Source organism: Choloepus didactylus, chromosome 5, assembly GCF_015220235.1.
Source record: "Choloepus didactylus isolate mChoDid1 chromosome 5, mChoDid1.pri, whole genome shotgun sequence".
In the NCBI taxonomy this organism is placed as follows: Eukaryota; Metazoa; Chordata; class Mammalia; order Pilosa; family Megalonychidae; genus Choloepus; species Choloepus didactylus.
In genome coordinates this window covers 113623662-113640067 of record NC_051311.1, presented here as the reverse complement: position 1 = coordinate 113640067, position 16406 = coordinate 113623662, and the positions used below count along the sequence as shown (strand labels likewise).

The 16406-nt window shown below is 39.9% G+C and overlaps 1 protein-coding gene across 4 annotated transcripts in view; it reads left to right on the top strand.

The window, feature by feature from the left end:
• The window catches only part of SLC25A13 (solute carrier family 25 member 13), a 257057-nt gene that overhangs the window by 156722 nt on the left and 83929 nt on the right, over positions 1 to 16406 (top strand). For all 4 annotated transcript variants that reach the window (XM_037836732.1, XM_037836730.1, XM_037836731.1 and 1 more), the window contains 3 exons: positions 2589 to 2673; positions 3136 to 3294; positions 15324 to 15376. In XM_037836732.1, coding sequence (XP_037692660.1) covers positions 2589 to 2673; positions 3136 to 3294; positions 15324 to 15376 — 297 coding nt within the window. The remainder of the gene's footprint in view (positions 1 to 2588; positions 2674 to 3135; positions 3295 to 15323; positions 15377 to 16406) is intronic.

Here is a 16406-nt window from a genome sequence, read left to right as displayed (position 1 = left end):
TGTGATCTCGGGCATTTCTCCCAGTCCAGGTTGGTGTATGATGTGTGGACAGTCACGGTTGTCCCCTAGCAGTTCTTCCAGATTATTCACTAGTTACTACTGGTTGTTTATTAGTTATTCCAGGGGGACTAACTGACTTCCACTCCTCTCTATGCTGCCATCTTCTTCCATTCCTTCAGTACCGCTTTTTAACAGTCTTAAAGCTTCATCCTTGTTTACGTCCATGATTATTTTCTGACTTAACTCTTTTAAAGCAGTTTTATTGAGATACATTCACATATCACACAGTGTATCCAAAGTGATCAAACAGTGGTTCACAGTATCATCACATAGTTGTGTCTTCATCACCATAATCAATTTTCAGACATTTTCATTACTCCAAAAAAAAAAAAAAACCCACAAAACGCCAAAAAATAAAAAAATAAACCAAAACCTCCCATACCTCTTATCCTTCACTATTATTGACCTTTAGTCTTTGTGTGGTACATTTGTTACTTTTGATGAAAGAATATTAAAATATTACTGTTAACTATAGTCCATAGTTTGCAATAGGTGCAATTTTTCCAATACACCACTCTGTTACTCTTTGTAGCCTTTGTAGCAGTGACTTACATTTGTGCTGGTTCATGAAAGATCATTTTTATATTTTATACTATTAATCACCGTCATCAATCACCACAGGGTTCATTGTGTTAAGCAGTCCCATCTAGCTTTCTTTCTAGTGACATCCTCAACTCTTAAATCTCCCCTTTCATCCACAAGCACACGCATAACTCAGAGTTGTTAATTATATTCACCATAATCTGCTACCGTCACCTCTATCCACTTCCAAACATTTAGATTCGACCTGCTTAAAAGTTCTGCACACATTAAGCATCCATTTCTCATTTTCTACCCTCATTCTCTATCCTGGTTACCTATTTTCCAGATTTTAACTTTTACGAGTTTACTTACTATAATTAGCTCATATTAGTGAGATGAAACAATGTTGTCCTTTTGTGTCTGACTTTATTTCACTCAACATAATGTCCATAAGTTTTATCCACATTGTTTTATGCTTCAGGACTTCATTCCTTCTTACTGCTGAATAATGTTCCATCGTATGTCTATTTTCTTTATCCTTTCATCTGTTGATGAACCCTTGGGTCGTTTCCATCTTTTGGCAATTGTGAATAGTACCACTGTGAACATTAGTGTGCAAATATCTGTTTGCATCCCTGCTTTCAGTTCTTTTGAGTATATGTCTAGTAACAGGACTGCCAGATCATAGAACAGTTCTATACTTAGTTTTCTGAGGTACCACCAAACTGCTTTCCAAAGTGGCTGCACCATTCTACGTTCCCACAAGCAGTGAATAAGTGTTCCTGTTTTCCACATCCTCTCCAACATTTGTAGTATTTTTTTTTTTGATAATGGCCTTTGTAGTAGTGTGAAATGATATCTCACTGTGGTTTTGATATGCATTTCCCTGATAGCTAGTGATGTCGAACAACTTTTCATGTGCTTTTTAGCCATATGTATTTCCTCTATGGAAAAATGTCTATTCAAGTCTTGTGCACATTTTTCAATTGGATGTTTGTCTTTTTATAGTTGAGTTGTAGGATTTTTTTGTATATTCTGGATATTAAACCCTTATTGGATATGTGGCTTCCGAATATTTTCTCCCATTGAGTTGGCTAGTGCTTTGACCTTTTTGACAGTGTTTTGATGCACAAAAGTATTCAGTTTTGAGGAGGTCCCAGTTATTGATTTTTTTTTCCCTTTCATTGCTTGTGCTTTGGATGTCTCCAGCCTAACTTTTTGTAAGTAGAATTGCTGAGTCAGAGGTTATGAACATTTCGAAGGTTTCAATATTTATTACCAAATTTCCTTTCAGTTTACACTTGCTTTAACAGCAGTTTTGAGAAGGCCTGTTTTTGTCAATTCTTGCCAGGCTGGGTATCGCCAATAAAAAACAAAAGAATATGGGGACAAAAAGTAAAATAATAATAGAGGGATGGGGGATGGAAGATGGGATGCTTTGGGTGTTCTTCTTTACGTGTATTTTTATTTTTTGAAGTAATGAAAATGCTCAAAAATTGATTTTGGGGATGATTGCACAACTATAATGCTACTGGGAACAATTGATTGTACACTGTGGATGATTGTAGGGTATGTGAATATGTCTCAATAAAACTGAATTGAAAACAAACAAAAACAAAACAAAAGCAAAGAAACAAAACCAAAACTGGCCAATTTGGTTGGTGAAAAATGATGTCTCCTTGATGTTTTAAAATTTGCATTTCTTTGGTTACTAATGAGAATTGAACTCCTGAAAATAGGTTTGTAACTATTATTTTTGTTTTTAGAACTTTCATTATGTTGAGATTTCATTTGAAACAGTAACAGTAATAATGACCTTTTATTGATGAGAACTTGAATCCAACCGTATTTCCTCTCTGACATGTTAATTGTCATGTATTAGGACACAATGAATAATAATGAATATAATATGTGCTCATTTTTCTTCTTTTTTCTTTCCTCTTTTTTTTTTTTTTTTTTTAAACCTCCTGTCTTCCTGCTCCCCAATTCCTGTTCATGCAAAGCAGAAGACCTCAGGGGATTCCTCTCGCCCAATTCTCATACAGGTTGCAGAGTCGGCTTACAGGTTTGCTCTAGGTTCTGTTGCTGGAGGTTAGTCATGGATGAGTCGAAAATTTTCACTTTTATTGTTCCTCCTATCTTTTCTCTGATTTCCGCTTTGAAGTAGTGAAGGACAAAGCCTTCTCTAGTCTTTCTTCACGCCAGTTATCAGTCTGCATCAGTGAGGTGGGATGAGACCCAAGGGAGCTTTTTTCTTCTGTACCTGGATGTGATCGGGGACTTGTAAGTGGCATTTCCCCCTTATTTGCAGACAGGCTGATAATGAGTTTAGGCCATAGTGATGTGCTTTTAATGTAAACTTTCTAGTACTTTTATCAGGGGTCACTTGAGTAAAAATCTGTCCTTGTTTATTAGGGGTATAAAAAGTTAGTTTTAAAATCAGTACATGCAAAATTTGTTTCTTTTCTCAGTCTTCTCTTTGACTTTCACTTCCTCTGCCTTCCTCTGTGTGACTTTAATTCCTTCTGAAATATTGGTATTATTTGATTTTAGCTGTTGGAGCCACTGCCGTGTATCCTATCGATCTTGTGAAAACTCGAATGCAAAACCAACGATCTACTGGCTCTTTTGTGGGAGAACTTATGTATAAAAACAGCTTTGATTGTTTTAAGAAAGTGCTACGCTATGAAGGCTTCTTTGGACTGTATAGAGGTTAGTGCCATGTGCTAAACTCATGTAAAGTGAAATAGAAGTCAAAGGTTTGATTTCCCGTCTGAATACCTGAAATGTATTAGAGAGACTATGTTAAAATGGAAATACAGCAGATTCTCAATTATCCATGCTGGTGGGAGTGGGCTGGCAGCATGGCTAAATCAAAACAGCCCATAATCTGAAAGCCATTTATATTGCTCTGTAGTATGTTTTATTTCTTAAAATAATTATTGTAATAAACAGTATCAGTGAGTCTTTAAAAGGCTCATATTGTTTGTGTTCTTTAACTGTTTCACTCACCAGCTAATAGGGGAAGGAATCTTGGGGACAGGACAGAGCCTGCTCATTATTAATGATTCACCTTGAATATACCACAAAAAAACGGTCTTAGGCAAGTAACCAAGGGTTCAATGGAACCCTCCTTTACTGCTTCTTTCTCAGTTAAAGTTGCCCATTCCCTTCTCCTGACTTTATACCCCATGGAGTTGATTCACATACCACTCCTTCTGTATCCGTCTATTTCTTTAATCATCTAAGGTTCATTAAGCAACAGTAATAGTAGCAAAAAGTATGTTATCACTAATGGAAAGAACTCCACAGATCTTGACTGCTTTTCTACTGGTATGGGCCTAACCAGAGATGACTGCTTCCCATGACAGCCAAACATTTGACATAAAAGTACAGCGAAAGAGTGGTTAGCTCCAGGGCCCAAGCTCTCTCTTCAAATTGGACTAAATGCCAAGGATGCCTTCTACTAAGAGAAAAGAAGAGTATTTGCATCAGCTAAAATATGCTGTCCCAAGGCAGAGCTCTTTTGCTGTTTGTCAACTGCAGAGCTGGTGGGGTCTTCCCTCCTCTCTTTCTGTTGCTTGCTCTAGAAGAAAATAATATTTCATACTCTGCTGAGACAGATTGTGAAACTGGCAGCCATGTTAACCTGTACCTGTAAGGCCTCTTCTGCCATCTGCTGACTCGGATCTCTCATCTGAAGCACCCAAGTTAAGAAAACTGAAAACAAAGCAAGCCAAAGAAAAACTCTTAAAACCTCTCACCTTCGAAGCTAAAAAGTTTCAAACTCCAGAGAAGTTCCATCTTGCAGGTTCTATTGTGTAAATAGATATCTCCCATCAAAGGCTTTTTGATCTTTTCTCTGCCTTCTTTCCCTTACCCCCTGCCTCTTCTTATAATCTGGAAGGTCTTTGACCCCAGGTGATTGATGATGACCCTTACAGGGTCACTGCCTTCTATTTGAAATGCTTTCCCCTCCTGGTGACAACAGCCCTGCAAATGAAATGTCTCCCAAGTAGAACAAGGTTAATGTCACAGTTCCTACTTTGTAGTGAGCCAGGTAAATGTGACCACTTATCTGTTCTGTTCATATGGGTTGTTTTCTGAAGGAAGAGCTTTGAGCCTCAAGTCTGGACAGAAGTCTGAGCCTCAGTGGTGCTTCACAAACTGCTTTTATGGGCTTTTCTTGGTATTGACTAAATGTCAAGGAAGCCTTTAAAATTGTGAGACATACCTTTTGTCCTTCTAAATGTCTTTAATTTACCTGCATTGATTTGGTTTGTTTTTGAGTCCCTTCTCTTTTCTCTTTGACCATCCCTGGCTGTTCTTCATTCTTGCTTACATCTAGATTTCCCTTCAGTGATCTGTCCTTTTGACCCATAGACAGGACAGCTTAAAGCTACTTGGTTTGTAATCTGAGTTCTAGCTTTAGTACTCACTTAGTGTGGGCCTTCCTTAAGCCTCTTGCTGTTTTTTTGTTTGTTTGTTTGTTTGTTTTTTGGCAACTATGTCTGTAAGACTTGAGGGACTAGTTTTAACTCCTCAGGAAAGGGGAGTGAGCTGGAGTATTAGTAGAGACCTAAGATCACCAGGAACACCAGAGAGGCAGCTCTTCATGCTTTACCTAGTTTAGAAATAGCCCTTCATCTGACCTGCTTTTGGTGCCTGAACCCTAAGGGCAAGGGCCAGAGCTGTCTGTCAGAGGATAAGTAGAGTGTGAATATGAGAAGATTAGTTCTGGGAGTCACCTGTGTTCATTTCTCCCTGATATCTTAAACTTTTCTAGTAGCTGATTCTAAAACAAAAGATTTACTGTAAAAGTTTGGTGTAACTCCATTCTGTAATTTGGATCTTGAGAACAAATAGATGACTGGCAGTTCAGTTTAAAAAATACAATGATTTATTCCCATGAAAATGACTTATTCCTATACTTGATTGGTTAGGGACTGAGTTGTATCTATCTATGAATTCCCTTTAGTGCCTGGCATATAATCATTAATTAGAAATTGTGTGTAACTTTATATTTGTGAGAGCTTATCATTGGACAGGAGAGAGATCTGATGAAAATGTGGGTAATTAATGGGAAACCATCAATACTAATTTACAAAAATAGAAGAAAACCAAAAGTGACTTGAAGTATGTCTGTGAATCAGTATTCTCACTTTTGTGTACAAAGTCAAGAGATCAAATACCTACATATAATTATTTCACTATGGATTTCTTGCTAAATATAATTTTGTTTAAAATGTGTATTATGGGGAAAACTTACATTTCAATTTTAAGAATTTGGAATTGCTGTTAATGCTTGAGCTGGCAATATTTGATGTGTCAGAGTAATATCTAATTTATAAATGTGTTTTGAAATATTGAACTAATTTTTCCTATTATAGAATTTGGCTTAAAGTGTAATTTTTCTGCATCAAGACATATATTTGCTAATATTTCCTGAATAGGATAATTTGGAATGTTGCATAAATGAGTTCTCTCCCCTATTAAAAAATTACCTTTATGTATACTTTGAAAAAAAGTTGGCAGTTCGCCCCAAAAGAAGATGCTTGCAGCCTGTGAGCTTATAATAAGGTCAGTGAATATATTCCACCCCCCCCCCCCCTTAAGAATTCAGGTCTCTTAAAAGGAAAAAGGAAGCTGTTTTTGTCTTTGGAAGTAGTTTCCTAAGGAACAAGAATGAAGGTTATTGTTAAGGAACTCTTTCAGTGTGCCAACACAAGTGGTTTTGCTCTTTTTTCTCTGGCATTTACCATCCTGTGAAAAGCAAGTTGTCAGTGTCTGCGCACAGTCCTGGAAGTTATCCGTTAGTCATCAGAGAGCAGGCTTGAATCACTGCCCCCCTCATCCAGAAGAGACTGAAAACCTGGCTGTAGGGATTGTTAGGGATTGTCTTCAGTTGACTTCGAGTCCTATGTTTCAGAGAATCATGAATAACGTTAGTATTGTGAGTTTGAAACTTATTTCTCCTCCATGTCCCTTTGGAGCTCACTGTTTCTTTGTCTCTGGGAATCTCTTTCAAATTTTGCATAAGTTTTGGTTGCTAGAAAAGATCCCCTTGTAAGCCTTAGGAGTTTGGCTCTTCATCTCTGTAATGCAAATACTTTATTTACCAGGAAAGGACTGATTTTCCTAGCTTTTTCTGTAATTTTTGAAAATCTGACCCCCAGGCTATGTCTATCTGTATTAAGGGAAATAACACCAGAGATAATCTAGGCCTCTCTGAAGTCGCTTGTAAAAGTCTTCCTCTGTTTCCTGTCCAGTCTCCCGATTGATTTAATGCACTGAGGTGTTAGAAATCCTTAATGAATTACCTTACAGCTCACTTGGTCTGAGTGAGCAGCATGACCAAACGAGTCAGTTATTGGCCTGCTATAGATTGGCATAGTAAAGAGAAACAATTGATTGAATAGTCATCTATAATTAAATGTACTTAGTGCTCCAGAAATAACTAATTTCTGCCATTAAAATTTGCCTTGCTCTTCTCCCTCAAATGCTTCAGGTAATGAGATGAGCAGCCGTAGAAATCGGAAAATGTTTTGGGAAGGTCCTTGGGGAGAAAGGTGTATTCCAGAGTAATCAGAATCAAGAGGAATGCCGCTTAGAGGAAAGTTTTTGTTTCTGTTAATGGAGGAAGCCCTAAAGAAAATCACCCTGAAAGAGAAATTAGATCATTTTATGAATTAAACTTAATTTGGAGCAGTAGTTAATCCTTGAGGTGACAGCCAAGAATTTTTTTTTTTTTTTTTAATCAGCCCATTGATTCAGGCTTGCAGTGTGTTTTAAATGCATCTATTTCAAGTTGCCTGGTGCAAAGCAGTCATCTTCCATCCTGGAATGTTCTCAAGGTGACATCTAGAGGATGCTATGGTGATATCTCAGGAAGTTATTGATACATTTGCATTCTAGACAGATTTTCTTAGGCAGCTAGTTTAAACTAGGTTTCTGCTTGTGAATGATGGTGCCCAGAGAAAGGAATGTTCAAATTCTGTGCATCTACAGTGAGATTCTTGTGGATAAAAATAAATAAGATAAAAATTATAGCACCAAAATAAAATGATTGAAGTTTCTACAACTCTGTTTTGCGTTAATTCAGAGCAGATACCTCTTAGAACAAGCCACAGTTTATCTGTGAACTGCACTGAGTCATGGATGTCCATCCCATGTCTATCATTGCTTTTAATGATTGGTTTGAGATTGGTTTGAGTCTTATTTTCTTGGCTAATTTCTACACATTTTCACTTCATGTGTACTAAGCTGTGAAAAGGTCAAAAGGCTGATAGTTGGTTATAGGAAACAAAAATGAGCAAACGACTTGGACAGTTCATGAATTGGCCAATCAAATCTCTAGAAATGTACAATGAGCTAACTTCTGAGCACAGAGTATTACAATCTGACATGGGGATAACTAAAAGAACATAATACTTGGCTTAGAAAATTGGAAGAGATGACAAAAAGATGGAATTATGTGTTTAGAGAAGGCTAATGAAAAAAATAATTCTGGGTATTAAGAGTGATAATGCCATTGATGAGAATGAAACAAGGAAAATACATTGACTCCTCAGCAGCAGGGAAGTAGTTTAGATTGGAGAAAGATAACCAGAACTCTGCAGGTTACCAAATATTAGAGGAAAAACTGAAGGAAATTATGTGATTCTTGTTCCCGGAGATGTTTATTTTTAGAATGCCCCAAATAGAGGTGGAATCAAATAATTTCTAGATCATAATCAGTCTCTTTCATTTTGTAGTCTGACACTCTTTCTCCCAAACACATCCTGAGCTATAGTTAAAACAACAGACGGTTAGTTTGGAGCAAACATTTAACTCAGATGAACTGGCATTTAAATCGTGGCTCTTCGTCTCCCCCCTACCCCCACCCCCGCCAATTTCCCAGCTCCATTGTCCAGTCACCTTGGGGTAGCAGCCCAAGAGTGGGTGGAGAACTGGATTGAAAGGAGGGCTTTGAAAGAGGATAGTGTGGTCAGGCCTGAAGTTGGGAGGGTGCGAATGCCTCATGCCTAGGGGCAATATGAGTCAAAAGCAGAAAGACAAATGGGACAAGTGAGCAAGTGAAGAGAGAAGGGCATGGAAATAGGAGCAAGAATAAAAGCTGTGAGGGAGGGCACACCGAGTGCTGATAGCTCCAGAATGAAGGTTAATCTGATGTTGAAAGCAAGGAGGAGTCTCAGGGAAGACGGGCAAGTGTGGCAGCCTCAACAGTGAGGTCAAGAAGGTAAGAATTTAACAGTGGAGAGGTTGCCCCCGAGTTGGAGCTAGAAAATGGAGCAATGTGCTGGATGTAGCTTTGGCTACAGAACTAAGGGAGCCTTATGAATCAAATCGCTCTGCCCTGAATGCCTTTGACCCCATTTTATGTGTTCTAAGCTCCCTTTCTCAGGGCTGGACGAGACACTCTTGAATTTTTGTCCAGATGAAGGCAGGAAAGCTGCCTTGGTTGTCGAGCTTCTTGCTTGTTAGTGGCCTCTCAGCAACTATTCTTTGGCTTGTCCTGCCTAGCATGGTCTTTTGCAAAACCTGCTATGTTGTGTTACAGTTGTCCGGGGACCATCACCCAGGCTTCTGAGCCTCATTCCTGATGCGTTGCCCTGACTCTTCCTTGTTTGCCAGGTTATGACCTGAGACTTGGCTCTGATGTTCAGAGCTTTTGATGTTTTAAGTAGCCTGCTAACCATGACCTAGAGAGAGAGAGGCAGAAGCGTGATGTGGACGTCAGCCCCAGAGCCACCCTCCTTTTGTGTGAGAAAGGGTCGGTCAGTGCAGGGGGCTTGCCCAGCACAAGCTGTGGGCCCAGGGAAAAATATCGGCATGACCTAGACTGGGGGGAAACACTCATAGAATGGGCAAAGAAGAAAGAGCAGTAATGCCACTAGATGGGGAAAAGCTGAGCATGAGGCAGCATGGAGCTGCCTTGCAAGGAGTGGTGGACCAGAATCAGGCCCTGAGTTTGACTCGCTGCCACTCTGTGGTCATGAAATAGCTCAGGGGTTGAGGCAAGCTGCTGAACCTCTCTAGATTGCAGTTTCTCTAAAAGGAGAGGAGGGATAATACATGACAGTGTTGATGATGTTGATGAAGGTAAAAATCAACCACCACCATCAACAACAACAAAACTCATTTCTGTAGTACTTGCCATGTGTGCTTGGCACAGTTATCAGAGGGCTTTGTGCACGTTAACTCATTTCATCTTCACAACCCCCCTACAGAGATGGGACTGTGACTTACTCCCGTTTTACATATGTGGAAATTAAGGTACAAAGAGATTAAATTCCTAACTCAAACGTTTCATTTTAGCTTTAGAGGAGAAGCTGTGGTGTTATGTCCATGCCACTCCCTTATTTTTGCCTAGACTAAGCATGGCCGCTAGACCTGGACTATCAGGCCACACCTGTCCTCGCTGCTTGGGGGCCACCCCTCTACGGAAAGGCACAGCATCGTGGCAACATTTGTGTTCCTTATCTCATTCTGGACATGAACACTATTTAGGTCAAATCCCCTTTTGTAAATAAGGAAAGAATCAAGGGTGTGTCTTTGACAAGATAGCTGGAAGGTAACGTTTTTGAGGGCATAGGATAATGTGGGAACAGTGTTTGGCTCTTTGTATATATTATTTCATATCATCATCATAGAAAACTCAGCAGTAGTAATTAGCACCCTTGTTTTACTAATGAGGAACCCAGGGTTCAAAGAATACCTTACTGGGCAAGATCACCTAACATGAAAGAGGTGTAAAGCTAGGATTGTAACTCAGGTCTGTCTACCTCCAAAGCCCAAGCCCCAAGCCATTCACTTTGCTCCCAAGTTATTGAGCATAAATAGCTTTAATTAGGCCAGCAGTATTAATGGGTTTCTTTCATAGTCCCTTCCAATTCTGAGATTCTGCAATTTTATTTCTAAAAAGTTCTTAAAGTAAAAATTGGCATGGTAGCCCTCTAATCCAGCACATTACTCACGAGAACCTCTTTTTAGGAGTGCTATATGAGGCTTAACTTGGAGGTTCCTGATGTGGACTTAGTTTCCACACTTCTAGCTCTGTTTTCATTGGGTTGCTCATGGGATTGGAATCAGTGAGGGTCGTGTGATTTACTTCTTAAGCCCATGAAATTTGAGGACAAAATACTGTATTAATACTGGGCCCTGTAAATCTTTTCTCGCATTAGCAGCCTTCTGGTAGAGTAAATTTTGCCAAGGAAGCATTGCCATATGTGCTGATGGAGCTGAACTAAATGGAGAAGGATAGAAGACTGACCACACTAATAAATTTCATTCCATCTGAAGCAGCTGGGAAATATACTGCTATTTTGACAAGTTAGAAACAACACACACATCCATTTTCTGTTTCTAATGGTTAAAACGAATTTCTAGGACCCGGCATAAACATCTTATGTTAGAAGCCTAATTTTTCTGCTAAGTTACCCAAATGTCAAACATGTATGTACTTCAGATTTAAATGTGATCTCAACAAAACGCCTTACCTGGACTGGCTGTTTTGGGCATTCCTGAGGCATGTCGCCCCTCCTCCCTCTGAGGGCTGTGGCTTCTCATTGTCCCACAGGGCGTCTACCCAAGACTGAAGGTGTCAAGGCCCACATCTGCAGTGGGTCTCAGACAGTAATCAATGGCCACCTTCGTTTCCTCTTTAACTAGGCTGGTCACCAAAAGATTGGTACTTCTCCAGTACCTCCCTAAGCGCCAATATCAGTACCTCCCTAAGCGCCAACATTTGGTGAACCCCAGCTCAGATACCTCCTCTTCTTCCACGCTTTTCCCCTTCTGCAGGCAGAATAACTGTTTCTCTTCACTGATCCATGGCACTTGGGTGGCTGTTGGCTATGGTACTTACCACTCTGTTCTTAGTGGTTTGTCCCCTTTCTGGCACAGAAGGGCACCTCGGGGTTCCCTTTTCTCTCCTTCCTCCCTAAACCGAGAATTTCATCCTGTTTCCTCCAGTCCCAGGCACAGAGAAGGCATTTGGTAAATGCTTGCTGAACAAATTAACATCTGCCAGCCTATTTTTTTTTTTTTGTGATAGGTTTGGTTGTTGATGTTGCTTGGGTTTTGTTTTGCTGTTCACAGTACATTACTAAATTTATAGCAAGGAAGACAAAACTCAGTAGCTTGAAAAGCTGGCTGCAGTGATTGCATATAACACAGTAGTCATTTGGCTCCATGGGATGTTTTTTATTAGTCATTTTTAAAAAAGGCTGTCATGGGGTAGTTATCATTTAACTCACATCATCATTTAAATCACAGTGCTTTCAACCCTTCCACCGTTTTGGTCTACAATTTAATGATGAGAAAAATACATCTAGCAAGTAAATTTTTAACTAAACGTTTTGGTACTTGACCTGAATACAGAGAGTGAAAAAGAAATTTTAAATGTTATGATGTTGTTTAAATAGCTTATTCCACATTTTACTAGTAGAAATTAGTTTTACTTTCAGAAAGTAGTAACAAAGCTTTTTTTTTTTTTATCATATTGTAGGTATCTTATTAAAAGATCAACGAGTGAGCATAGTTGAGGGGGAGAGAATGCTTGCTTTGAATAAGAGCAGTTGCTTTGCACAGATGGTTCCTACTCTATTTTCAGCCTTGTGTGCTGCTTTGGTTCATTTAATTTGTTACATGGCATAGACCCACTCAAGCTAGTGAAAGTAACGGGGACTTTGTATAAGAATTCATGTGATAGAGAAAGAAGGCTGAAATCCCCTGGTATCCAAGGGAGGAGTTTCACTGGGGCCTAGAAAGCAGTCAAGACCTGCGCGTGCCTCTGCTTTCTGTGTCTCTTGCTTTGCTCTCTCCATTCCTTCTGCTCTGCACTCTCTTCTCCCTGCCACCTTGTGGCTTTTGCTTATTCCTGGTCTCTGTTTCCTCGTGACATTAGCACATGGTGGCTTTAGCCGGCACCCTCCCAACTCCCCTGGTGGCATCTTCTCAGTTTCCGCTCCTGTGCTGACTGGCTCCGTTTTCTCTAAGGGCTCCCTTGGTCACGTTCCTGCTCTCGGGATTGGCTGGCTCCCCTGGTGGTAGCTCAGGTTGCTGAACTCATAGGCTGCACGTCTTTCAGGTGTCCCGCGTCCAGTCAGCTGCGGCCCTCGGGATGAGGGAGGCTCAGAAAAGATTACTCTCAAAGGAGGGGTTACACACTCAAATGCTTAACGGGTCCAGGCAGGTTAGACAATGAAATCAGGAGGCTGGGTGTGAGGCATTTGCCTGTTAAGTACCCGACCAGAGTGTTGAGTCTTGTGAAGAAGCACAGATGTTTCAGTAAGAGGCTTTAGGTCTGAATCCCAGTCTCAGCACTTAACCAACTGGGTATTTTAGGGCAAATTACTTAATCTCGTATGTATCAGTTTCCTCTCTGTAGGGTGGTTATGAGGATTAAATCAGTTAATAAAGTGGTTTCTAAATGGCTTAAAATGGTGCCTGGCACATAATAAGCATTAATTGAAGTTAGCTATTTTATAAGAAAATTTTCATTATCATAATGATCATTTAGTTCCACAATGAAATGGGCTTTCTCCTATTTTTCCTAAAGCACGAACCTGTTGTGGGTTAGTCTGTCTCTTTTATAGAGCCACAGGCACAGAGAAGCATTTCTCTATTGTGAGGATAACACAGCAAGAAAAATGATGAATGACAGTTGTCCGTTTTCCTCAGTGAAGTGTCAGTGTTAAGGCAGGGTGGGGACCTTGCTGATTTGGCCACATGCATCCTTTCTAAGGGAGAGGGCTTTCCCAGCTGTGGCACATTGCTGTGAAGTCAGAAGCAAGCCCAGAAATGCCAGATAGATCATAGATGGATCTTTCTGTTTTTAGGAGAAGCTCAAATTATGTTTGAAACATTGTGCTAGCCAAAAAAACACATCTGCAGGGTGAGTAACTTTTGGCTTCAGGCTGTGTTCCAGTTTGCTAATGCTACTGTTATGCAAAATACCAGAAATGGATTGGCTTTTATAAAGGGAGTTTATTTGGTTACAGATTTAGAGTTCTAAGGCCATAAAAGTGTCCCAACTAAGGCATCAACAAGAAGATACCTTCACTGAAGAGTGGCCGATGGTACCTGGAACACCTCTGTCAGCTGGGAAGGACATGGCTGGCATCTGCTACTCCTTTGCTCTGGGGTTGCATTTTAATATGGCTTTTTCCAAAATGTCTCTGGGCTCGTCTCTCTTAGCTCCTTCAGCTCCTGTGCATCTAAGTGTTGGGGTCCTCTCTTAGCTTCTCCGGAGCAAACTCTGGGCTAGCATCTCCAGACTTCTCCAAGCATCTCTAAGCATCAGCAAGCATCTTTCCAAAAGCCTCTCTCAGCTGCTCTGAACTCCTTCTGTCTGTGAGCTCTCTTTTAGGACTCCAGTGATTTAATTAAGAGCTTCCCTGAATGGGTGGGGTCCATGCCTCCACGGAAATAATTTAATCAAATGTTTCCACTCTAATCAACAGACTAATCAGTCTGCTCCCACAAAATTGCATCAAAGAACATGGCTTTTTCTTGGGGATAGAATATATCCAAACCAGCATGGTCTGTTTGTTTTGGAAGACTGTGTGGGCAGAGCTGTTTGTTCAGCTGTTTGTATAGCTGAATTAGAAAATTGTTCTTACTGACAAAGCATGATGCCCTGAAAGGCAACAGTGTGACACGGGGTATAATATATTCTGATCCTCAGGGTTAGCTTACTGCGTGTCCAAGAAAATCATTTCTATTTGATTTTATTTTCCTTTTCCTTTGATGAAAATAACATTTTTAGTCCAGCAGTCCACTGCTGTCTGACCTTCCCTAAAAGGGGTCCTTTCCTGTCAAAGATCACACCTTCCCTTTGTGCTCTGATTCTTAACTGAAGACATCCAAACAAAGTGTGTTACAGTCTGTTGGCTTCCTTGTCCCTACCCTCTTGTTCAAGCAAGAAACCTAGCAGTAGCAGTCAAACCCAATTTTTCTTTGTCTCACCATCTCTCCTGAGACATACACAAACACTTGCACCTCCCAGTTTGTCCTGTCCATTTTCCACACAGCAGCCATAGTAGTCTTTTAAAAATCTGAATCATCGCATCATTCTCCTGCTTAAAATTCTCTAATTACTTGTCATTTAAATTAGAATAAACAAAGCTTAGGATCCTGGCCTGTGACTTGCTGCAGAATCCATGCACGCCGATGTTCTCCCTCATCTTTGAATTCTCCAGCCTGGTTCCTACTGTACTTTCTCGTCTTAGCTCTTCCATTTCCTGGAATGCATTTCCCCAATTGTCACTTCCTCAGAAAGACCTCTTTCCTCTTCCCATGTGAGACTGGTAAGAGCAAAAACCTTGTCTGTCTTGTGCTTGTTATTAAATGAATGAATGGCTGAACCCTGAGCCCTGTTTTTGGGTGAGAAAAGTGTTAGAAAAAAATTAAGTATTGAATAGAGTCCACTGATTTAGGAGGCAGTAGGAAAAGGAGCAACTGGTAGAATAATGAGATTTCCTAGATCACTCATACTGTTGATTTACCCAAAGTGCAAACGATCTAGAATGTGAAAGGGAATTTACTTGGACCTGATGTGGCTATTAGAAGTTAGTTCTTAAACATTCCATTTCAAGTATTCTCATTAAAGGATATAGCAGGAAATTTGTTGCAAAGATTGCCCCAGTTTTTGGGTGATGATCCCCTCTGTTTAGCTGTTGATTGGTTTAGCTATTGCTAATTTATTCAATATACTTTTGCTTTTTGTTGCTTTTTAGGTCTCTTGCCGCAGTTATTGGGAGTTGCACCGGAGAAGGCCATAAAACTTACAGTAAGTCCTTTGAGTTGGTGCCTGTTATTAAGGGAGTTTGCACGTACTCAAAAATCTAGCGGGTATTCTTATGAAACAGCAGGTTTGTGTTTCTTCAGAGGGGCTAACTAATTTATACATAGGAGTACTCACCACACACAGCTTCTTGTCATTCCCCATTTAACAGTCGACATCCAAAAATTTGAGAATAAACTTGAATAAGACTTTCAGTGGTTGCCTTCATCATCATCATCATCATCATCATCCTAGTAGTTGCTGAAGTTCCTTAAATATCTACTGTGTAGTCGGTTCTACGTTAGCACTTCATGTATATTATCTCTTACCGTTTTAATCTCAAGCAAAGTAAGAGCTACCCTCTACCGATACGGAAACTGAGACTCATAGGGTTTAAGTAGCCTGCCACTGTTCGTGAGTGGGAGAACTAGAATTCAGAATCAGATGTTTCTGATTCCAGAGTGTGTTCTCTTTCAATTGCATGTGCCATTTACCAACCAGAATTCATGTTTAAGGCAGATTCTGTAAGCGTTTGCCCAAAGCCAAGCGTGAGGGATTTGGATTCTAGTTGAAGCTGGCCTGTGTCTGACAGGTGGTAGGTATCCAGTAAGTGTCTGTGTGGAATGGATAGATCTTACATTTAAATAATTAAGGCCATGAAGTCCCAGGAGGTTAAACTCCAGTTTTAGTTTGGGCTGTGTTTTCTTGGAGCCTGAAATTCTTCTCTTACCATTATGTGACTTTGAGACAGCTAATCTTCTCTGGTGTATATCTGCCAAAAATCGTTGATTGTTCCTCAGAGTTACCTGTAGCATATACCATTCTGAAACTTATTTAATTAATTAATACTATTGACGTTCTTTGAGGTTCCCTGAGAAATTTTTGGATACTGAATTTCTATGCAAGCTGAGAAATTGGCTCAGCCAAATTATCACAATGATGAGTGCTGTTTTAGATTGTCTTGTTAAAAGACTTGGAAGTGATATTTAATCAAACCCTATAAAGTATTTTTTTAATTATAAAGCTTATGTTTTTA